Source organism: Podarcis raffonei, chromosome 2 (assembly GCF_027172205.1).
Source record: "Podarcis raffonei isolate rPodRaf1 chromosome 2, rPodRaf1.pri, whole genome shotgun sequence".
Classification (NCBI taxonomy): domain Eukaryota; kingdom Metazoa; phylum Chordata; class Lepidosauria; order Squamata; family Lacertidae; genus Podarcis; species Podarcis raffonei.
This window is the reverse complement of record NC_070603.1, coordinates 4,777,532-4,800,925: the sequence shown is the minus strand read 5'-3', so window position 1 is coordinate 4,800,925 and position 23,394 is coordinate 4,777,532. Positions and strand designations below refer to the sequence as shown.

Here is a 23,394-nt window from a genome sequence, read left to right as displayed (position 1 = left end):
CCCACCACCACTAGAAGGTCCCTGGGTGGGTTACAGTAATAAAAAATACAGTATTAGCAACAGTTCAAATCAAATTGCAATCACAACTAGACTGGGTCCACATATTGGTAACACATCACTCCAGATCTCCTAATAACGGCTCAGCAGCTTCACATAGATGTTAAAGCGTATGGGGAACAAGATGGAACTTTACTGGACACCAAAGGACAGCTCCCATGGCACTGAAAGGTGCCCCCCAGACCTACTTTCTAGAAATGCCCCTGGAAGTAAGAGTTGAACCATGGAAGTACAGTGTCTGCAACACCACCTCCCTGAGCCACTCCAGAAGGATACCATGGTCACCAGTATCAAAAGCGCTAAGAGATCACAGAGAATGAGTAGGACTGTACTCCCCACATCTGTCTCCTGACAAATGTCATCAACCAGGGTGACCAAAGCAGTTTCAGTGCCATAACCAGCCCTGAAGCCATACTGGGATGCATACTCAATTTCTTCCAAGCAAGGCTGAAGCTGTGCTGCCACCATCCTTTCTAACACCTTGCTCAAAATGAGGTATTCACTACTGGGTGATTTAACACTTATGGGTCCAGGGAGGTCTTCATAAGGAAGGAACGCACCACTACCTTCTTCAAGATGGAGCATTGACTACTCTGACTCGCAGTGGCTCTCCAGGGTCTCAGGCAGAGAGCTTTTTAACAAGAAAATAAAGGAGAAGGCAAATATATATCCCTCCCCAGTCTTTCAGGGAGTAGGGATGGAAATGCCTCCAAATACGGCTGGGAATGTCCTTTGTCTACAACCCTGGAGAGCACCAGCCAGTTAGCATGGACAATACTGAGCCAGATGGACCATTGGTCTGCCTTGGTCAAAGCAACTTCCTATATCCTTATATTCCTATGTACACGTTCTCTGTAATGTTACCTTTGATGCAACATTTAAAGAGAAAATTTGAACACTTGCATTGTCGCTGATAGTCCTGCTGTGGCTTCCTGCTTGTGTGGGTGGGTGGGTGGGATGTCAGATGGTGGGCAAGCTGTGGAATGTTAATAGTGGGATCTGTACCATCTCTAGGAGTCCCTTTTAAAGGATGCTTTAGGTATAGGGTGTCCTACTTGTGCCAGGCTTCTTTTTAATGAAGCGGTCTCCTAGTTCTTAGGGACTATGTTGGGGGTTTGGGCTCTGAAGTTGTACATAATGAGAGTGTACTTGTGTTCTTATCTATGGTCCTGTGCAGCTTGGTAAATCTTGAGAGAAAGCAACAGCATAGGTGGAGAGAGTTGAAAGAAAGGCTTGTTAGATTCCTGAGAAGACAGAAAAGCGGATGAGCCGCTGTGGAGAACAGGGGAGAGGCTGTACCTGATGGTGTGTTGAGGCCCGATAGGGAAGTTGGTGCTGCTGCTGCTATTAGCTGGCTGCAGTCTCCTGGTGAAGTGGGAAGAGCTTGGCTTGTTCATCAGCTTCAACCCCACAGGGCAGGTCACTTCTACAGGAAGGGAAATTTAATGCATGGCAGCTCAGACATCCCCTCTCCCACTTATTCAACTTTCCCCCCTACGCCTGCACATAGAAGGTGATAGTCTTTTTTTGGTATCCAGCCACCCTGAATGACCAAGGGAACTATTTTATTCAATCTATAAGGAACCTCCCTCAGTAGAGTTCCACCCTGCAGTTTCTCACCTGTTATCATTGATGTCTGTGGCATTTCCTGGGCAATGGTCCAGGTGAATAACATAGAAGGATAAAAACGGCAGCATTAAAGTTAGAATCACAGAATTGTAGAGTTGGAAGGGACCCTGAGGTGTTCAAACAGAAGTCAATCCCACTCCCAAGAGGATAAACTCTGTCCACAATATGCCCAATACTGCTGTACGAAAGTTTACTCTTAGTTTGGTGGGCTCTACAAAGATCCCAGGCAGCCATCAGAGGCAACTACAGGCAGTTCAAAGAAGTGAATGTATACATCTCCCCGAGGCACTCTCCTGCCTCATGTACGTACATGCATCTCTCACTGCCCCAGCCCCTTACCGTTATCCACATTGAGCTTCTGATAGGAGGTCAGAGGGGCACTGGAGGAGCTGCTTCCACTGCTGGAAGAGGCATTGGTAAAGCTGGGTGGGTGAAAAGCAGAGAAAGTGATTTGTGAGGGCTGAATGGAAGTCTGGGACTCTTTCCACCTATGGTCTGGTGGGTGGGGGGAAAGGGCTGATTGGAGCCCTGCAAAGCAAAGTGCTTCCTAATGGGCTTGGGGAGGAAAGGCATGGATTATGAGGGCTTGCAAGATCTGACTAGTGAATAGGAGACCATATGCCCATTGGGGGAGTCACTGCTGGATTCCTGTAGATAGCATATAGTCTGGAAACGGGGTGGGTACACATCTCATAAAATCATCAGTGGGAGCAAGAAAGTCCATTTCACAATTTTCCTTCCTGACTGCAATAATTATTTCAATAATTTCAATCTCAATGAACATTTATTAAGATTTATTTTTTTTAAAGTAGGTTGAACTGTACAAGCTGAGGTTTTTTAATCATCTCTAGCAACAGCTCAGTCTAATAAAATTCTTTTATCCTTGGTATGCAGCTGCTTACTGGTGAGCCAGAGTTTCTGATCTGATGTGAGGTGGAAAACAGAATATGAACCAGGGGACAAAAAGCCTTGCCTCTTTGTTCAAAAAAGTTGGCCTGGGAATAGGACTAGGCAAACCTATCAAGTGGGCCTTGATTTAAGCTGGAGGGTGGGATTTTAGTGAGCCATAAGTAGTTTGCGCATTATTCTTCTGAACAGGTGAAGGATACTCACTAGCTGTCAGGCACAGTGCTGCCAGCATTCTGCAGGTAGACATTCTGATAGTTCTGGAAGAGGCTGTTGGTGTAGCTGATGCATTCAGGGTTGCGGACACCATAGGCGTTGGTGGGGGATGAAGCTGGGTAGTGCCCTGGCCGCACTGGCTTGGCTGCAAAGGGACACAGATAGCAGACATAGCACAACATTTATTAGCATAGCATTTATTCATTCTGAGCTTCTCCTCCCCCGCGTAGCTTAGCCAACGGCTCTTAGAACAGCCAGTGTGCAAGTTTCTTCCTTCCTACCAGTGTCTACAGCAGCATCAACATACATGGTATTTTATAGAGTTTAATAGCTGGAACATCTGAAGAGGGGTGGGGAGGCCTCTAGCACTTTTACTCCTCCAGTGCCTCCTGCATCTGACACCAGAGCCACAATGAGAAACATCTGGAGCAACCCAATGAGGATGTGCCGCCCTGTGAAGTACGCAGCTTCTGATTACTTGGCAGCCATTAACAGACCAGAAGACTCAGCTGGAATGTCAATACCCATGTCACACTCTAGTAACTCTTGTCCATTTTATTGTATTTTAAATGTGTCGTAAGCTACCACAAGCACTTCAGGGTTATAGCCAACAAGTAATCCCATTTGTACAAGGACTTGCACTTGTGCAACAGAACTTACCCTCCGTCTCCTCCCACCTTAGCCTGCCCATAAAAAGCGGGTCTAGAATCAAAGACTAGGGTGATCTCCACAGTCTCCAGGAACTCATCTCATTGTGAGACTTTTGTGGGTGAGCTGAGTTTGTTTGGCGCTGGGTGAGAATCCAGAGGCTGAGATGGAAATGAACTGATATTGATTTTTATATAGTATTAACTTTGTAATAATGTAACATTATATGTACCTGCCTATTTTTGTAAGATGTTTAAGTTGTCTGTTGTTGCTTCTTTTTTGTACACCACTTAGAAATATTTTAAATATATTAAGCAGAGTAGAAATCAAATAATCAATTCTTATCAGAGAGCCATCCTCACTGAACACAGTGAGATGCAACATCTGAATGCGCATACATAAGGTTACCACAGTACCAGCAATTTCCACATGCAACCCCCCCCCCACTTGCTGCTTGCTTGCTTACCAATCTGCGCAGAGTGGTTGCGCTTCATGCTGTTCTTGTAGCGCACTGCCTCCTTGATGCGGTCCACCTCCTGCTGGTAGCGACGCTTGTCTTTCATAGCGCCCTCCTTAGCCTCCTTCAGTGCACCCTCCAGGGCCTTAACTCTCTCAGCCGTAGCCCGAAGACGTTTCTCCAGTTTAGGAAGCTCACAACGCAAATCTGCATTGTCGCGAACCAGCTGAGCCCCATGAGTTCACAGGGAGAGAAGAGAAACAGGGAGTATGGATAAAGAAGATGAGCCAGAGGGGCCTCTGAAGACCCAAAACACTGGACCTTGCCCTCACTCCCATGCATTTCTACTCTGCTAGTCCTCCAGGCATTTGCCTCCCATTTCCAGAAAAACACTTGCGCCCTGTTTTGGACCCTGTCCCAGAAGCCCCCCATGCCCACTTCTCACACCATAAATGTTCTGCAAGAATGTTAAACAACCCCTCATCTCTGGGAAGGCACCTGTGGCCTCTGAGCATCTGGATTCGTACTCTTGTCTTGTGTCTGAACACCCAGCTAGTGAATCTACCACATCTGTGTGACCATACTGTGGAACTAGTCTTGGGCCTCCTAGTTTGAAGAGATGGCAGAGCTCTCAGACATTGAAATAGTTGCACAGAAGGGCATTTTTAGTAAATATAGTTTCTGCCACCATAGCAGGGCTATGATAGTATGGGGGGGGACATTCCTCCTGTTGCACATCTATTAAAGCAGAGGTAGTTGACCAGTGTCACCCTCCAGATGTTGTTAGACTCCCACCAGCCCCTCAACAACATGGCCAATGGTCAGAGACGATGGGAACTGGAGTTTGACAACATCTGGAGAGTGGCCGGTTAGCCACCTCTGTATTAAAGGCAGCATTGGGGAATCTATAGCCTTTCATATATTGCTGGGCTCCAACTTCTATAATTCCTGACCATTGGTTGTTCTAGCTAGGGCAGGTGGGAGCTAGAGTTCAACAACACCTGGAGTGCCAAATGTACTCCATCTGTGATCAAAGACATATGAACCTGTATTCATTAGAACCTATATTCAGCCTGGATGCTGGTGACAAGCTCCCGTCCATTCAAAGTAGCATCCACCCCTGGCTCTCTCTAAGCTGGTGGGTCCCAGTCTTTGCCCAAGTGTCACAGATCCAAGCCGTGCACCATGCTGCAGCACAGGAGAATACCATGAGGTGCAAATTGAGGGTCTGAAGGTGAGCGCCTCATTTCTCCAGGCCCAGGCAATCCTTCAGCTCTCCCATCAAACACAAACTAATCTACAGGCAGGTGGGTGAGCAGCATGCAAGGAGGTCAAGAGCAGGGCAGCAAGAGGTGAATAAGCGCGGGGGGGGCAGCCACCAGCATGATTATATATAAAAAAATAGCAGGGGAGCCACTGGTTAGCACAGCCTCCAAGGGAGAGGGAGAAAATATCTGAGGTGATAACATTTGACTCCCACATCTGAGAGATTGATATTGAGGGTGGGGGGAGGGCTGGGGGCTTTTGAATCATGCCTTTCCAGAAAACCACAGGGCCTTGATCTGTGAGTTTCTCCAGAGTCCAAAACTAGCTATTTCCAATCTTTACAACACCCCCAGCTATTCCTGAAGCAGAGGAGACTTTAACTTTAATTTAACTTTAATTTATTTACGGCTATTAGCAGAGGAGAGAGAGAGAGCCGCTGTTGAGAATTTAGAGAGGAGCAACTCACTTTTATTTCACTGTTTCTTTCCCTTGTAGCAGCTGCTGGTGGACAGGCAAAAACTGGTCAGTGTTGCCATGGCAGCAGAACTGCCAGATGCCACAGAAGTCACACACATGAGATTGCCAAGAATGGGGCCATGGTGTCAGCCATGCAGGCCACAGTGGCTGGGGTTGTCATGGTAGCAGTGAGAGGCCTAGTACCAGATGATGCCACAGTTGTCAACGTGGATAGGCTTGCCATGGCAGTGAAATGGTGAGGAGGAAACAGACACCTGACTGCCCCCCCATATGCATGTGCTCCCAATTTGGTCACCAAGTGCAAACATTTCCTGCCCAGCGCAGCAGGCAGATAAACATGGGGGAGAGGCCATACGGTACCTTGGAGACCCAGCGATCCAACTAGGGTGCAGCAGCGAGGGGAAAAGGGGGACACAGACAGTGACTGAGCACCCTGACAGAGTCCCCAGCCAAACCCTGCTCTGTATACTCAGAGAGGGACAAGTTAAACACCCCAGCAAGAGAGTGTGCCTATGGCTGACTGTATGAAGACGGTACCCATTCCTAGAGCTGCAAGCAAGGCAACTCCTCTTTTGGGGGCTGAACTGTTGGGTAGGACACACCAGCCCAACATCTGCTAAGTACAGAGAATTCTATGGGGGAAAGAGATAACAGCAGGGATAATGGAAGGATGTGAAAGCTTAGACACACAAACAATCCAGAGAAAGTCTGGGCTGGGAAGCAAGGCAGGAAATGAATACAGCAAATGTCAGTTCAGCATCCATTCTGAGGTTCATTGTTTTCCTACTCTCCCACCCAACCTTGGACTGAACCAGTCCATTCCAGTGGTTAGCACACAAGTCTCCAAAGAACTGTAAAAGAGCCATTCACCTCTAAACACATGTCAAGCCCTCATGATCAATATCCACTTCCTCCTTGCGCCATCATTTGATTCAGGATCTGGAGCCTGCGTACTCCTCCCACCCAGCTACCAAAACCCCCTCCAGTTTGCACAGGAGTCTTGTTTGTAATAGAGAAAGAAAATAAGGTGGCCTGACTCACATTAGTCATCATTAATGGCTGATCACATGGCAGCCAGGGGACAAATGAGGAACCCTGGGGTGCTTCCAGACTGCCACTGCTTTCAGGTGGGATTCTATCACATATGGGCAAATTCAGGTTGGGCAGTTACAGAGGATTTGGCACTCCTGTGCAACAAACTCACTTCCCCTAAAAATTGACTTTTTGCAATAAGGAAAGTGGTGGGAGAAAGCATTGGAAAGGGGTGGGGTAACTCTTGAAGCAGCATCACATCAATGAAAACAAATAAGAATGAATGCTCAATAAGCAGCCAGTTTTGACTTCTCTCTCTGCAAACAAATCAGGTTGGCTGCTCATTAAACAGGATGTCTGGAAGTAATTCTTGTGTCCCCCTCTACAACCCCCCCCAAAAAGCACAGGTGATTGTAGATGATAACATCATTTTGGGAGAGGAAGTGGATGGGAGGGGCATGTGGATTTGGCATAGAATCCCCTTTCACATCTGTAACATCAGCACTGGGTTGGTGCTGCCCCTAGGCAGTCCTGGCACCAGTCTGCCCTGGCATCAGTGCCCCTCAGACTGCAAGTTTCCACCAGTGAATTTTATTTCCCTTGCTGTTGGCAAGCTCTTTCAGGCCACATATGGAATTTGGACTCGCTCAACCGTGTAGGCCTGACCCCATGTTTATTACTCTGAAGCCTTGGAGAAGGTGCAGAATAAAATGTAAGAAGCCATGAGAAGTGAAAAAGAACCAAAGATGCCTTCTTGACCACACACATGCATGCAACCAGGTTACATGTTCTAAGCCTATTACCCTCATGCCCACTGGTATATAAAAAGGTGCCTGGAGATACTGGGAATCGAAGAACATGGGTCTTTCTGCAGGCAAAGTGTATATTCTACCTTTCCCCTACTAAGCTGCTCAAGTGTTGTCTCTGTGGCTGCAGGACTATTATGCCAGAGGTTTCCCACCTTTTAGGCCAGTGAGCATATTTGGATTTTTTCATGTGTGACATTGGTAGCACTCTCTCTGATCACTTCCCTACCCTTCTCCCTGCACTTTACACATATAGTCAAGAAAGAGAGCAACATGCACACATACTTCACTTTTCTAAATAGAGTTGCCACCTTTGGATAGGCAAAATAAGGGACAGATAGGAGGAATCTGGAAAGAGAGAGAGTTGGCCCGGGGGGGGGGGCAGGTGGACAGCCTCCTGCTTCCTTTGAGGGTTTCTCTGCCACTGGCTACCTCAGCAAGTTTAGGTTAGAGAGAAAGCTCTCTATGGGGTTTTTTTTTTTAATTATTAAAGATTTCTTAGTTTACAAAAATACGTGCATCGTCTATTTTTTCAAGCTGTGTTTCCTATAGATCAGTTTCATTTGTTATGGGATATTAGTGTTGCATACAGTATAAGGTTTGTAAGAAGAGAGGGGGAAAGGGAGGAGGGTGGGGTGGGGTGGTAATGCTTCTATTCTTCTACTTAGTGTATGTGTCGGGTTTTGTGTCAGCGTCACTTGTGTGGATTCTCTTACTATTAACTTCTTGTATTTCCTTGGTGGTGAGAGAAGTTGGGACTGGCCTAGGATTTGGTTGGCTGTCTTTGGTTGGCTGTAGTGAGATTTGTTTATATGTGTGTGAGGGGATGGATTTTTGGATCAGGTTGGCCATATTGAGTCATATGCTGTCAGCGTATTCTTATTGCTGTCTTGTTGGGCTATGTATATGATGAAGGGGAACCATACTGGGGTGAAGGCATCTTCTTTTATTTGTCCGTATTTGTGTCAGTTTCAGTTTATTAGTTAGCTTTTCAAGTAAGGGTGTTTCCCATACTATTTGATACCATTGGTCCATGTTCACTCCTAACAGTCTCTCCAGTGCCCGGCTATGGTGCTTCTGGCTACTGAGTAGGTGGGTTATAAGCTCTTTATAATGTGAGTGGGCATTATTATATTGGAAAATGTTCAATAGGGCTAGTACTGGGGCGACTTCTAATACCTGTTTAGTTATTTTGCACATTTATTGTAGGACTGCTGTTTCAAAGGGTTGGATTATGGGGCATTCCCACCACATGTGAAGGTATGGGCCTATGGAGGTGCAGCCTCTCCACCATTTTGGGGAGGTTCCTGGGCATATCAGCGCTAGTTTCTGTTAGGCACCATCTGTAAGTGAGTTTCTGGGTGAGTTCTTTTCTTTTAGCTGAGATGAGCTCTCTAACTATGTTTGAAGCAAAAGAAAACCAGTGTGAGTGAGAGAGAAATGGGGGGGTGAGGGAGGGGTAGCTGCCTGCTTTCTTTTAGAAGAGCTCTTTTCCTGGGCAAGCCGCTTACTGAGAAGGCAGAGCAAAGACTTGGCTTTGAATGAGTTGTTGCCATTGTCACTCTTTGGCTGAACTGCTGCTCCAGGAAACAGTTCCCTCTTTCTCTTCGAACCACTGGCTAGCCTGGAGTGTCAATCAGCCAGAGGGTGGGTTTTACTTCCGAGATGTCTAGCAATCTTGCGGCATGGCAGCAGGGCAGGAGGTGGCACATTCCCGCTTCACCTCAGGTTGCAAAATAGGACAGGTCACCCCTGCCCACATCAGCACCCCATACACACAGTCAGAAGAAAGATACATAAACAACACAGAGCCTTCCCACTTAGACCCAAACGCCACTCTCAGCCCAAACACCACCACTGCAGGGGGGTTGCTTGACAAGCATTTCTTGGCAGTGGCACAGTAAGATGGGAAGAATGTTGCAGGCGGGCAAAACAAAAGTGCAGATGGCTCAGCACAAACTGGAAGTCTGTGCCTATTTAGGAGCTGGCCAAGATCTAAATCTGGCACCATACCAGAGCCACGTTGGCAGGAGTGGCTCTGGTATGGTGGAAGGGGGAGAAGATCTAAGTCAGGGATGGGAAATCTGTGACCCTCCAAACATTGATGGGCTATAACTCCCATTATCCCTTACCATAAGTCATGCTGGCTGGACCTGATGGAAGTTGGGAGTCCAACAACATCTGGAGAGTCACAGGTCCCCTGGTCCCTGATCTAAGCAAACACCATACTAAATGGTGTAAGCAAGGTTTGATCGGGGAAGGGGATAGCCACAGAGACAATATATCTAGCAAGGATGAGTGTATGAGCCACCCATGCAGTGCTTTCTGCCAAGCTGGTTTTGCGAGTGGAGGGGGGGGTGGGACTGGGAGAAAATCCAGGTAGCGTTTCCAGCAAAGTAGAGGGTGTCATGAAGAAACATTCACAGCTGCTACAATACACAGAGACAATGCGAAGTGGGGAAGGAGGGGGGGAGGCTTCCCACCCAGAGGGCTGAGTATAAATAAATAAATAAATAAATAAACAAACAGGGCTGCACTCACCAGCTGTCTTACCTTGCCCAGATGGTTCTCCACCCCCATCCACCCACCCCACTTACGATGGTTCTCCAGCTCCCATCCACCCACTCACCTGTTTGTGAACTTTTGTAAGCTGCTCCAGGTTGTTCTCAAGAAAGGAAATCTTCTGCTTCTGGGAATGAGCCCCCCCGCTATCCTCGGGTTCCAGCTCCGCGCTCTGGAAGGCAAATACAGAGTGAACTTGTACCTCTAAGAGGGTGAATGGGATGGGATAGGAAACCCAGCCAAAGTTGTGCAGCCCACAACCAGAATCCAAACCTAATCCCTTCGTTTGACTGGCCAGCCCCAAATAGGCAAGCTTCTGGGAGACTTCCTTGGGTGGATTGCTCCAGAATAATAAGGAGGCTATTATGGTTGTTGTTGTTGTTGTTAATGGTATAATGAGGCTAGCATAGGATTAAGGACAGTGCTACAGCATACTGGTGTATCCTGGAATGGGAGACACAGCTGGCTCTGAATGGGCCAGAGGATGTGGCGTGACTTGCTGATTTTCCAGTAAGAATGGAAATGGGTTTCCTGGGGAATGTGGCCTGCAGGCAGGTTTGGGGCCCCATAGCTCCCTCTTTAAAAGCAAAGCACTGGTCAGTTTTAGAGTTGACTAAGGGTTCAACCAGATTTCCTTTTGTGCTGCTGAAAGAAGCCAAGGGTTTTAGAAGTAAGTAGCTAGTGAAGTGGGAGGTCCTTGGATCAAATCTTGCCTCTGCCATGATGGCCTTAGGTGAGCCACCACCTCCCAGGCTTAGCCGACTCCCCCAGGGTGCAGCATAGGGCTAGCACCACTAACATGCCTTTAAACATTTGTTATAAGGATTTCTGAGTGTACGTGAAGGGTTCTCAACCCTCTAAAGTGTTGGTGGGGAGCCTGTCGTCCTCCACATATTGCTGGACTACAACTCCCATCATCCCTGATCCCTGGGCCACGCAAGTTGAGGCTGATGAGAGGTGGGAGTCAGGAGGGCAACAGATTTTGCTAAGGTAAAGGTAAAGGTAAAGGTACCCCTGCCCGTACGGGCCAGTCTTGACAGACTCTAGGGTTGTGCGCCCATCTCACTCAAGAGGCCGGGGGCCAGCGCTGTCCAGAGACACTTCCGGGTCACGTGGCCAGCGTGACAAAGCTGCATCCGGCGAGCCAGCGCAGCACACGGAACGCCGTTTACCTTCCCGCTAGTAAGCGGTCCCTATTTATCTACTTGCACCCGGGGGTGCTTTCAAACTGCTAGGTTGGCAGGCGCTGGGACCGAGCAACGGGAGCGCACCCCGCCGCGGGGTTTCGAACCGCTGACCTTTCGATCGGCAAGTCCTAGGCGCTGAGGCTTTAACCCACAGCGCCACCCGCGTCCCTATTTCGCTAAGGGACCCTGTATAAATGCTGAATAAACAATGAAGTTGGCTAAAAGAACTACAACATACTTTCTTAACTCGAGTCGTGACGTCTTGAACGAACAGCTTGCGAAGGTTGTGGAGGGTCTGGAGTTCACGGGCCTGGAGGGGTACGAGAAGAAAGGCAGGGATGAGGTGGTGAGACCAGGCTGGGGGCTTCAGCCCAGCTCCCTGCTCCCATCCTTCACCTCTCCTTTAGCTACTTACAACAGTCTCCTCCAGCCCTTTGAGGTCCTGTTTGGACTGCTCATGTCGCTCATAGAGAAATCTGTGAAGAAGATAGACAGTGATGGTCAAAGGGGTACGTGGAGTGTGGGAAGAAGTCATTTCATGGCAGAAAGGGTCCAGTTGCGCTCCTTGAAGCAGAACTGGCAGTGCAAGGATCTGCTGTCCCATATGTCAAGCACTAGACCCCAGCATCTGGCAAGGGAGGGAGGCAGGCACAAATCAGGCCCCTGATCACCATGATCAAGAGGTGGGCAAATTTTAGGAGGGGCCTAGACATATTTGCAAACCAGATAAACTGTTGCGGGTGCCACACACATGCTGCAACACTCTCCTCCCCATCTGTAACACCCCTGAATTTTCCCAAATTAGGCGGGGGGGGGAATCTATTGGTAGAAGAAAGCTTCTTTTGAGACTAATTCCAGCAAGTTGGAGGAGACCCTGTGGGCACCAATGAAAGCTTCTGCAGACACATGTGTGCCCACAGCCTCCATATTGGTGACTCGCCCATTGGTCCTCATCACCCATTGATGAGGGCACTGATATTGGGGGGGGGTGTGACTTGGTGGTGGAAGAAAAATGGAGAACTGAGCAGGAAGCTGCTTACCCCCAGTCTCAAGGCATGCACAGGCAGGTAGAAATCTCTCAAGAGAGGGAATTTGAGTTACCACTTCCCTAGCGAGAGCTCTAGAATGTTACAGAGCATTCTTCCTATTCCATAGAGGCACAGAAGCTGCATGTGGAGCTATGTGCTTATCTCTAATTAGGGGTGCTTGAAGTGGAGGAGAGGGAGATTGTGCACATTGGTTTAGGAAAGCGGAATCTTGGCTAATGCCCGCTCCTAAAATCTGTTAAGAGTTTCTCAACACTGGGGCCAATGCTTGGGGAAGGAAGAGTGTCAGCTCTCACCACATTTCCTGCGATTGGGTCAGCGGTGGGATGGGAAAGGTGCACAGTATAGCAGGAGTGAGAAATGAGAAGAGCATTCTGACATTTAGCTTCTACACCAAGGAGCAATTTCCCTGCTTTGCACTGGTCTCCTCTTTTACCAGGAAAATGCTCAATCTTACACCCATTTCTCTTCCTCCTTTTAAAGTTACCTATCTGTAACTGCAATAGAGGACCATTCCACACAAGCCTGCTACCAAGTATGCATGCAAAAGAGATTTGCAGGCAACTCTGCTTCCGTGGTAAGTATTCCTATATAATACACACATATTTATGAACACGTTTCTCACACTTCCAAACTACCTTGTCAAGCATAAGGCATGGGAAATCAGCCTTTGAAGTGGCATGTCAAAGCAGGAGAAATCTAGGACATTGCCTTATATCGGGTCAGATTGCCTAGGCTAGTATTGTCTACTCTGACTGGCAGCAGCTCTTCAGGGTCTCAGGCAGAGAATCTTTCCCAACAATTTCTCCTTTTTAAAGTGAAGGATTGAAATTGGGAACCTCTACATGCTAAGCATGTATTCCACCACTTAACTATGCCCCCTCCACCCTCTAAGCACAGTAGGTCAATATCAGCTTTCCCTCTGTGGTGCCCTCCAGATATTTTGTACTACAATCCTCATCAGCCTCAGATAGCATCGTGTGCTGGTAGGAATTGTAGTCCAAACCACCTGGAGGGCACCAGGTTGGGGAAGGCTGGTCTAGACAGAGGTGGTTGCTCTCAGATGCTGGCTTTTGTTTCTCTTGTGGTTTGCTCCTTGGTTGGGATGAGCAGAGTCCGCTGAAAGTGTCTGGGAAAGGAAGGGCAGGGGGGTCTTCTCACGTCAGCTCCTGTAGCTTCTGTGATTTCTCCTGTTCCTCACTCTTGAGTTTCTCATAGTCAGCACGCAGTTTCTCCAGTTCAAGCTCTAATTTCTGGTTCAAGCTAAGCAGGGATAGAATAGAGAGAAAAAGAGGGACACTAACACAGGAACAGCAAACATGTCACTTGACTCCCGTGCTTTCTTAAAGGTCTTATCCCCCTCAGATCAACACAGGAAGCAAATGTTAAATGCTTGAGGCAGAGAGAGACGAAAGAGCCATGGCCTGCAGTCCTTGAGAGCCCCTAAATTGGGACAAAGCACAGAGGCTGCTGCTTGACTCACCCATTGCTTAAGCCTTTCCATTGCTACCAGTCTTGTGCACATTCCTAGCCCTAACAACCTGATTTTTAACCAGGTTAACCCCCCCCCAATAATTTTAGGAAGTGGAAGGTGTTTTGTTTCAGGGGGAGGGGGTTGGTCAATCCCAGCTTCCTTGTCAGAACCCCAACTCTTAGGAGGGGGAACAATCACATTTAAAATTGGTTCAGGTTTGTGGTGCACATATGTCCCAAGCTGTGAGAGCCTGGCTCAAGCCCTGAACTGGCCGCCTGGAGCTCCTTATTGGATATGTGCTTCCTAAACACTCCACTCAGCTAGCTTTATATCACACAAGGGGCATGGACTTGCATCCCACCACACCACAACAGCTTTGAGCCTAGGCTGCATTGCCATTAGCCCCAAAGTGGCTCTTGCCTCACTCCTGGTTCTGACTTTCCTTCCGCTTCCTACCTCCTATAAGCTACACGGCTGTGGTTGGTTTGTCTCCTCCGCTTCTCACAGAAGCCCAGTCCTTCCAAGCCTTGCCTCAGCTCCAGCCCGCAACAGCCCCCCACCCAGGCCCTGCTAGTACACCAAGTCTCCCAACTTCTGCACAGCCTGTCTCATCATGAGACTCACCCACCCTACAGGGTGAACCACATCCCACCCATGGAAGAGACTTGGCCCATCCTCAGGATGACTCACTCCTTGAGCTCATCGATGATCTTCTGCTTCTGGTTGATCTCATCACGCAGTCGCGCCAGCTGTTTGTGGTGGGCCTCACGGTGGCTCTCCAGTTGCACTTCCAGAGCCTTCTGTGTGATAGGGATGAAACAGGTCAGAAAGGCAGAAAGCCAAACCCAGGAACATGGCAGCACACACCTTGGATCCTCTCCACAAGTACAGAGGAAGCTGCCTTATTCTGATTCAGATCATTGGTGCATCTAAACTCAGTAATGTCCACACTGACTAGCAGTGGCTCTTCAGGGGGCTACCTCGGCCCTGCCTGGAGACGCCGGGATTGAACCAGGCAGGCCACTGCTGTGATACGAACCTTCACTTCATCTGTATCCTGGATCAAGTCCTTCTCCTTGCCCACTTCATGAACAGTCTCTGTGAAAGAGAAGGAGGAAAAATAATCCTTGGGGTACAGCCAGAATTAGAGACATGGCCATCCTATCCCTTGAATTTACCCTGTGACCTCTTGAGCGCCCAAGTCACTGTCACAGCTTAATCTCTCAGCCTCTGTGCAGCCATGGGGTGGAGTCCATGTCCATTTAAAGAATAACACCACTAATCAACTAGCTCATCTGTACAGTGGAAATTAAAATGGCCTGCCTCACAGAGTTGTTGTGAGGGTAAACAATGAAGAACAGAAAACACTTTGAAAATGAAAAAAAAACTTGAATCTGCTGAAGGTTGCTTGTCAGCAAACTAGATTGCAGACCCCAGTGTAATGAGATGATCAAGGATTCTGCTTTTAGCAGCCAACCACATTATGCAGCTGTCTCCGTCTTTCTTTCTTTCTTTCTTTCTTTCTTTCTTTCTCTCTCTCTCTCTCTCTCTCTCTCTCTCTCTCTCTCTCTCTCTCACACACACACACAAATACCATTTTCTGGCGCAAATGTTGCAACCATTCACATGTTCTGCATCAGATATAAGCCAAGGCATAGCCTAACCTTGGGCTTGCAGTTTAGCTAGCTCTTCACTCAGAGTGTCGTAGGATTCCTCCAGGTTCCTCTTCTTCAGCTCCACACTCTGCATGTACTCCGTGAGTGAGCGGATCTTTGCCTCATGCTGGGGGGTTGCAGGGGGGAGAACAAGCAAGAGATAACTTTTACAGGTACATCAAATACAAAGGTGCATTTAACAGCCTATCCAGTTTGACCTTGAGCCACCCTACAGCACCTGCCATGCCCCATGGCCAGGACAGGACAGTGAATAGGTGTTAGCATATTTCTCAGAGAGCAAGGTTGAAGCTACTGTCAAGGGTGTACCCCACAGCAAACCTGAGTGTGCAATGGCTTTCAAAGTCCTCACATTGGGGAGACAGGCTTGCCAGCCTCCCCAAACATTAGTTTTGTGGAATGCAACCAAATGTATCCCTTTCAGCTGAGAGGTAAGCTAACGGATCCAACCCTGCTGGAATGCTTTCTTTGAATTGGAAAGTAACTCATCCAAGACCACAAAAGCTGCTAGAATTAGGTAGAAGTCACCTGAGCAGATGGGATGGAACCACCTTATAAGTGATCTCCTTCCTGCCCTCACTAGGAGGAAAGATGAAGCCTGTTAAGTCAGATATCGTCTTGGTCAGATTTACTTTCCTTTTGCGCTCTGGTTTATAAGGCTCTAGAACAGGCAAGGGGGAACTTGTGGGTCCTCAAGTGATTAAGACTCCTATCATCCCTGACTGCTAACCACGCTGGCTGGGGATGGCAGGAATTGGGAGTCCAGCAGCACTTGAAGGACCACAGGAGCCCCAGTGCTGCTCTTGAAGAAGAGAAAGATGCACTACTCTAGCTGCCCCCATTTGCCCTGGATCAAAGCAAAGCCCAGCCTGTCTCCCTGGGTCAAGGTAAGGGCAATCAGTGCCTATGCTTCCGCTTGTTTTTGTTTTTTAGTACTGGGAAACACTGAGGGCCTCCCCACAATCCTTCTACCTCAGGGGTGGGGAATCTTCAGTCCGCAGGTCAGATCTGGCTCATTCAGCTTGTGAGGCCATTTTTTCCAAACCACATCCAGCTGCCTCACACCTGTTGTCAGGTGTGTAGCAGTAGAGACATGGCTGGTTGGCTGCTCACGCAGCAGGAAACAGGATTTAACTCCTCATACATCTGCAGATGAATGAGGAGTTAATTCCTGCTTGGTTTGGATTTGCAAGGGACTTTCTCATGGGGCACTCTTGGTGCACCCCTCAGAAAGCAGGAGATCAGTCCTCCTTGATCACAATCTCCTTGCACAGGCCAGCTTTGAACGGTGGGCAGGATCACCAACCTGTCAAAGTTGGGGCAGGGAAATAAAGGTCTGGCCTGCCAAGCCAAAAAAGGTTCCCTAACTTGTTCCACATTCTCAAAGCCCCACTTCCCCATGACTGCAGTTCTTCTGTCCTGGCTCCCCCAGGTCTGACCTGAGAGATGAGGAGCTGGCAGGAAGACAGTTCTCGCCCTGTCACCTCCATCTTGCGGTGACACTCGACTTGAAGGCCCTCCAGTTGCCGGCAGCGCTTCACAACAGACTTCACCTCCGATTTGATCTTGCTGATGTAGAGCCGGGCAACGGTGAATTCCTCCTCAATGGCACCACTGATCTCGACTGGCTGAGAATGGGGGCGAGGGAGAGGGGGTATGAACGCACTGACCAGCCTCTTCCAGCCAGATCTGTTTGCTGAGCATTCATCCTGACTCTTTTTCAAAATGTCTGCCCATAGGGTATAAATCATCACTTCAAGCAATTGTTATCCCATGATTCCTGGGGCTTTTTCCTATCATTTTCCTTACCACAAAAAGTTCATTTTTTAAAAAGTGGGCTTGATGGACAAGAGCACCAAAACCAGTTTAACTGAATACCCTAAATTTGCTGGGATATGGCTGAAAACCACCCTGCAACATACTGACAGTGTTGAAGCAGCCCCTGTCTGGGGCACACAGTTCAACCACATGACCCTTGCAAGCAGAGCCATTCAAACTGGTTGCTTCTACATTAGCTATTTAATATGGATTTGCCACCCTTCATTCCCTCATTTTGAACTGGGAATGGTTTAACTCAGAGGAGAACTATTGAAATTAATGGACCTAAGTTAGCCATATCTATTAATTTCAGTGAGTTTTACTCTGAGTAAGGCTAACACTTGATACAACACTTGGATTCCAATGCTATTCCAGGTTGTCCTGTTTCTTTTCAGACCTGGTATGTAGCAATCCCACCTCACAACTTAACACACAGTTATAGTACCAGCCTGCCCAGAAGTACCACCATCAACTCCAGTTAACCCTTGTGTTGCTATTTTCTGTAATAAAAGTAAAATTGGGAAGGGCCAATGCTGAAGCTAGGAATCTCTTGCAGGTCCATAATACATACAATATTGTATATTCTCACCAGGTGTTCTTCCCAAGTGTCTCCCCTCTTTCTTACCAGCTTGATCTCACCATTGCCCACGATGACGCTGAACTCGCTCAGATCCTTCATGAGGCCATTGAGGACCTCAGCAATGCGCTTGCGCTGATGCGCGCTGAACTCCTGCAACCGCTGCAATTCTGATTCCAAGGACAGCATGGTGGCCTGCAGGGTGAGAAGATGGTTCAGCCAACCCAAGAAAACGGAACTTCTGATTTGCAAACACAGAACCCTCCCTTTTGGCAGGATAAAGGGTTAGGTTACAACTCCCATCAGCAGAGTCTGATGGGATGGCTAGGGCAATGTGAGTCATAGTCCAGAACAACTGCAGGACACCAGGTTGGCAAAGGCTGGGTTAAAGCTTCCCTCCCAGCTCTGTCATTTGAAGTGGACCAGATTCTGCAAACACAAGCCTCGGAGGGAAATAAATGCCGTATCACAATGCTAGTACAATCCATTACTGAAAGTTTAGGTCAACATTTTCTAGGGAACACTTGATTCACATGTTGCAGGACAAACAGAGGCAGTTTTAGTGTAGTGTGACAGGTGCAGTCGCACTGGGTGTCGCACTGCAGGGGGCACCAAAGAAATGCTGTAGAACAGGGTGTGAGAGGTGGAGGAGCACTGAATTTTAGCGTCTCGCAGGATGTCACTGAAATTTGAGAACCCAAAGTCCGCCACTGGACAAAGCCTTCAAAGGAGCACTTGCAAGGAGCGCTTGGCTCAAAGCAATGGACCTGAAATTGGATCTAAACTGGAGGGCCTCAGTAATCAGAAGACTAAGGGTGAATGGGGGCTTTCTCTGCTCCAGTTCTGCCTCACTGAAAGACTGTTGTGAGTTTAATTTCACTCAAAGGCAGGACTGAGTGCATTCCACACTCAAAAGATGAAAGATTAGCATTCTGCACCAAGAATAAATGAATTCTGCAATCTGTATAAATTCTGCAAATCAAGCTCCAGTTTCTCATACTCTTAATAGTTTTTCTTTTTTACTGTTTTGAGTAATTTATAATGCTAGTACTAGTTATGCTGAGGAGTAAGGTGCTATGTGGAGGACTGAATCCCCAACAAACAGGAAATTTTATTTAAGTGCTCTTCAGACTCCAGAGATTTTAGCAGACATTGGTCAGATGCTTTCAATAATATTTTTGCAGCCATAAGGGGTAGATACTTGATTCTTATTTTAAAATGAAAGCTGAAATTTTCAGGAAGGTGAATTCTGTACCCAGTTCTGCACTGTGCACTTTTCTTATGCTTTTGCAGAATTGCAGAGTATATGCACGCGCACACACACACACACACACACACACTACACTCTTGAGGACTAAGCCAAGATTCAATGTGGTCCTGATCCTCCTCTACCAAGGGATCTCAAGGTTTACTAAGCCCAAGGAAGGACCTGGCATCCCAGCACTTACCACCTTCTGGGACAGCTCATCCACCAGCAGCTGATTCTGCTGGTTTTTCTCTTCTACCTCCTGGGATTTCTGGTCGTAGTTGACAGCCAGCTCTTCCAGAGCTTGCAGCACCTCCTTGACCTCCTCCTTGGCTGAGTCGTTCTCTGACTGCAAGTGACTGAGCTCACGCTGCACCTTTTCATTGTCCCCACGAGTTGACATTAGCAGCTGGTGGGGAAGAGGCAGAGAATGGGATAAGTAAGGACCCAGTAGGTCAAAAGTTGTCAAGGGCAGTCAAGAAAGAAGCAAGACGGACTGAACAGGAGGCCCAAATAGCGATGCTATGGGATAGACAGGCGTCCGAACAGAGCGAGATAGAGGAGTGTCGAGAGAGAGAGCTTGTCCACACTTATCCCATGCTTTCTACACACAGCTCTGCTCTTTCCCAATCTGTGTCCAAGTGCTTTTTTGTTTTGCCATGCCACTTTCCCCAGGAAAATCTGCTCTTTAATTCTGACTTGGGACAAAGGGCAATGCAGGTTTTCCATGGATTGTCATTTGCTCTGATTCAGTGGTAAAGAGTGAGTATTTGAGGAGAAAGCTCCAGGGCAAAAGAAAAGGCGTGCTCAGACAGGTGCCTAGAAATGTGGCACAACGGTAAGTGTGGATGAGCCCGAAGATGAAGAGAAAGAGAGTGAGCATGAGAGAGAATGCATGGAAGCTGGAATGGGGAAGTGGTTAGCATATTGGACTGGAATAGGTAAAGGTAAAGGGACCCCTGAGCATTAGGTCCAGTCGTGGTCGAATCTGGGGTTGCGGCGCTCATCTCACTTTATTGGCCAAGGGAGCCGGCGTTATAGTGGTATAAGTGCAATCTACTCAGAACAAAAGGCTAAGTTAATTGTGAATAATGTAGTGACAGAAGAATTTAAGATAGAGAAAGGAACACGACAAGGTTGCCCAATTTCTCCATTGCTTTTTATATCGGTCCTGGAGGTGCTCTTAAACATGATTAGAAGGGACCAAGTGGTTAAAGGTATACAAGTTGGAGCTAAACAGTACAAATTGAAAGCATTTGCTGATGATTTGGTATTGATACTGCAGGAGCCAGAGCCTAGCACTAAAAGAGTATTGGAATTAATCCAAGAATTTGGTCAGGTAGCAGGTTTTAAGCTGAACAAAATGAAAACTAAGGTTCTTGAGAAAAATCTAACAGAGATTGAGAAAGAGAGGTTCCAGAAGGAGACAGGATTAACATTGGTTAAAAAAGTGAAGTATTTAGGCGTTAATATGACAGCAAAAAATGTGAATCTATTTAAAGATAATTATGAAAAATGTTGGATGGAAGTGAAAAAAGATTTAGAAATTTGGTCAAATCCGAAGTTATCATTGCTGGGCCGAATTGCTGCTATAAAAATGAATGTATTGCCTAGAATGTTGTTTTTGTTCCAAGTACTACAAATTGTAGATAAAATGGATTGTTTCAAGAAGTGGCAGAGAGATATATCAAGATTTGTCTGGCAGGGCAAGAAACCTCGAATAAAATTTAAGATATTAACAGATGCTAAAGAAAGAGGTGGATTTGCCCTGCCAGACTTTAAACTTTACTATGAATCAGCCGCTTTTTGCTGGCTGAGAGAATGGCTGCTTCTTGAAAATACTGACGTGTTGGACTTAGAAGGTTTTAACAATGTATTTGGATGGCATGCATATTTGTGGTATGACAAGGTCAAAGCACATAAAGCATTTAAAAATCATATTGTCAGGAAATCTTTGTTTAATGTATGGACAAGGTATAAGGATTTGCTTGAAAATAAAACCCCAAGGTGGCTGTCTCCAATGGAAGCGAAAGCTCAGAAAAAGCTCAATATGGAGGCCAAATGGCCGAAATATTGGGAAATTCTGGAACAAGAGGGAGATAGGTTGAAACTACAGAGTTTTGAAAAATTAAAAAACAAAGTGCATGATTGGCTCCATTATTATCAAATAATGGAGGCATACAATTCGGATAAGAAAATTGGATTTCAGGTGGAGAAATCAAAATTGGAAACGTTGCTAGATTCCAAAAGTAAGAATTTGTCAAAAATGTATAACTTGCTGTTGAAATGGAATACCCAGGATGAAACTGTGAATTCAGCTATGATTAAATGGGCACAAGATGTAGGACATAATATCATGATGGCTGACTGGGAACAGTTATGGACCACAGGTATTAAATTTACTGCATGTAGTGCCTTAAGAGAGAATATAATGAAAATGATCTATAGGTGGTACATGACACCAGTCAAGCTTGCAAAAATCTACCATTTGCCCGACAACAAATGTTGGAAATGTAAAGAGTCTGAAGGTACATTTTTTCACCTTTGGTGGACATGCCCAAAGATCAAGACCTTCTGGGAAATGATTTATAATGAAATAAAAAAGGTATTTAAATATACCTTTCTGAAGAAACCAGAGGCCTTCCTCTTGGGCATCGTCGGCCAATTGGTGCCAAAGAAGGATAGAACTTTCTTTATGTATGCTACTACAGCAGCAAGAATACTGATTGCAAAATATTGGAAGACACAAGATCTACCCACAAGGGAAGAGTGGCAGATGAAGGTGATGGACTTTATGGAAATGGCCGAAATGATGGGCAGAATCCAGGACCAGGAAGAAGAGTTGGTGGAAGAAGATTGGAAGAAATTCAAGGCTTATTTACAAAAATATAGTAAAATTGAGGAAGTTTAGAAGGAGTCTGGAAAGAAACTATGTGACTTTTGTATAAATACTATAAAGGACTTAAGTTAAATAGACTGTTAAAGGAAATGAGGGAAAGTAAATTTTACTATGTTAAGATAAATTATTGTTTAACAATTTGGGAAAGATGGAAAGAACTTGCTGAAATAATTAATTGAAGCAGAATACAAAAAAGGGAGGCGGGAGGAGGTCAAAGAAACAAGCTAAGGAAGTTAAGTCAATAAGGTTTTATTCTACTTTTATGTATTTTCTTTTTTGTTGTTTGATTGTTTTTGTTTTCCTTGGTATTTTTGTTGCTGTTTTTTCTTTTGTCTGTTTTGCTGTGTTTTTAAACTTTAATAAATATCATTAAAAAAAAAAGCTTCCGGGTCATGTGGCCAGCATGACTAAGCCACTTCTGGCGAACCAGAGCAGCACACGAAAACGCTGTTTACCTTCCTGCCAGAGCGGTACCTATTTATCTACTTGCACTTCAACATGCTTTCAGACTGCTAGGTTGGCAGGAGCAGGGACCGAGCAACGGGAGCTCACCCCGTCGCATGGATTTGAACCGCCAACCTTCTGATCTGCAAGTCCTAGGCTCTGTGGTTTAACCCACAGCACCACCCACGTCCCATTGGACTGGAATACCAGAGTTCAAATCCCCCAGCCTAAGCTACCTCATGGGGTTCTTGTGAAGGCAAAATAGGAAGGGGCACCATAAGTTCCTTGAAGGACAGGTCAGGTATGAATGCAGCATGCAAGTATAAAGATGATATACTCAATAGAAAGAACACAGCGATGAGAGAGACAAAGTTCACTCCAGCATGCATGCCCATACATGTCAACATATAAACAAACTCGTGTAAACAAAGACATACAGCACTGCTCACCTCCTCTTGGTCCAGCATCTGCGCCTTGAGCTTCTCCATCAGTTGGCTCTGCTGATTGATTTCATCATCCTGGATGGAGAGGGAAAAAACATATCAGTGGTGGTAGCCACCATGTGCTCTGCCACAGACACAAGATACCAGGCATGGAGAGAAAAGTTCAGGGTCTGAGATGAGGGTAGAATTTCAGGCATCCAAGCGACCCGAGGTGGAGGGGAGGCTGAACAGCATAAAGGAAGGAGGGGAGGCCGCAGACCTTGTCATCAAGTTGCTTGTAGAGTTTGCGGATTTCCTCCTCATACTTGTGCCGCTCCTCATCTGAGATCCGGATGACAATGGAGGAGTTGTTATCATTCACAGGCATCTCATCACAGGTATCAGGGACCACCTTCTCATCATCACTCAGCTGCTCTGTTTCTGGGACATTCTCACCTGGGAGGATTGTTTAAAAAAAGCAATTAATAATAATAAAACCCCACTGTGTCCCATCCCCACATGATTTAAATAAGCAGCAGCACCTTCTGTGGA

General features: G+C 46.8%; 1 protein-coding gene across 3 annotated transcripts in view; it reads right to left on the bottom strand.

The window, feature by feature from the left end:
* The window catches only part of KIF5A (kinesin family member 5A), a 57,441-nt gene that overhangs the window by 1,701 nt on the left and 32,346 nt on the right, over nt 1-23,394 (bottom strand). For 2 of the 3 annotated variants that reach the window (XM_053370769.1, XM_053370776.1), the window contains exons 12-29: nt 23,123-23,298; nt 22,870-22,938; nt 19,280-19,486; nt 17,880-18,026; nt 16,876-17,064; nt 15,428-15,545; nt 14,803-14,861; nt 14,454-14,563; nt 13,451-13,552; nt 11,659-11,719; nt 11,482-11,553; nt 10,124-10,228; nt 6,017-6,037; nt 3,923-4,139; nt 2,800-2,953; nt 2,026-2,108; nt 1,678-1,705; nt 1,357-1,483 (exon numbers count right to left, since the gene is read on the bottom strand). In XM_053370769.1, coding sequence (XP_053226744.1) covers nt 1,405-1,483; nt 1,678-1,705; nt 2,026-2,108; nt 2,800-2,953; nt 3,923-4,139; nt 6,017-6,037; nt 10,124-10,228; nt 11,482-11,553; nt 11,659-11,719; nt 13,451-13,552; nt 14,454-14,563; nt 14,803-14,861; nt 15,428-15,545; nt 16,876-17,064; nt 17,880-18,026; nt 19,280-19,486; nt 22,870-22,938; nt 23,123-23,298 — 1,997 coding nt within the window. In that variant the 3' untranslated portion in view covers nt 1,357-1,404. The remainder of the gene's footprint in view (nt 1-1,356; nt 1,484-1,677; nt 1,706-2,025; nt 2,109-2,799; nt 2,954-3,922; nt 4,140-6,016; nt 6,038-10,123; nt 10,229-11,481; nt 11,554-11,658; nt 11,720-13,450; nt 13,553-14,453; nt 14,564-14,802; nt 14,862-15,427; nt 15,546-16,875; nt 17,065-17,879; nt 18,027-19,279; nt 19,487-22,869; nt 22,939-23,122; nt 23,299-23,394) is intronic. The other variant, XM_053370785.1, reaches the window with a different exon arrangement.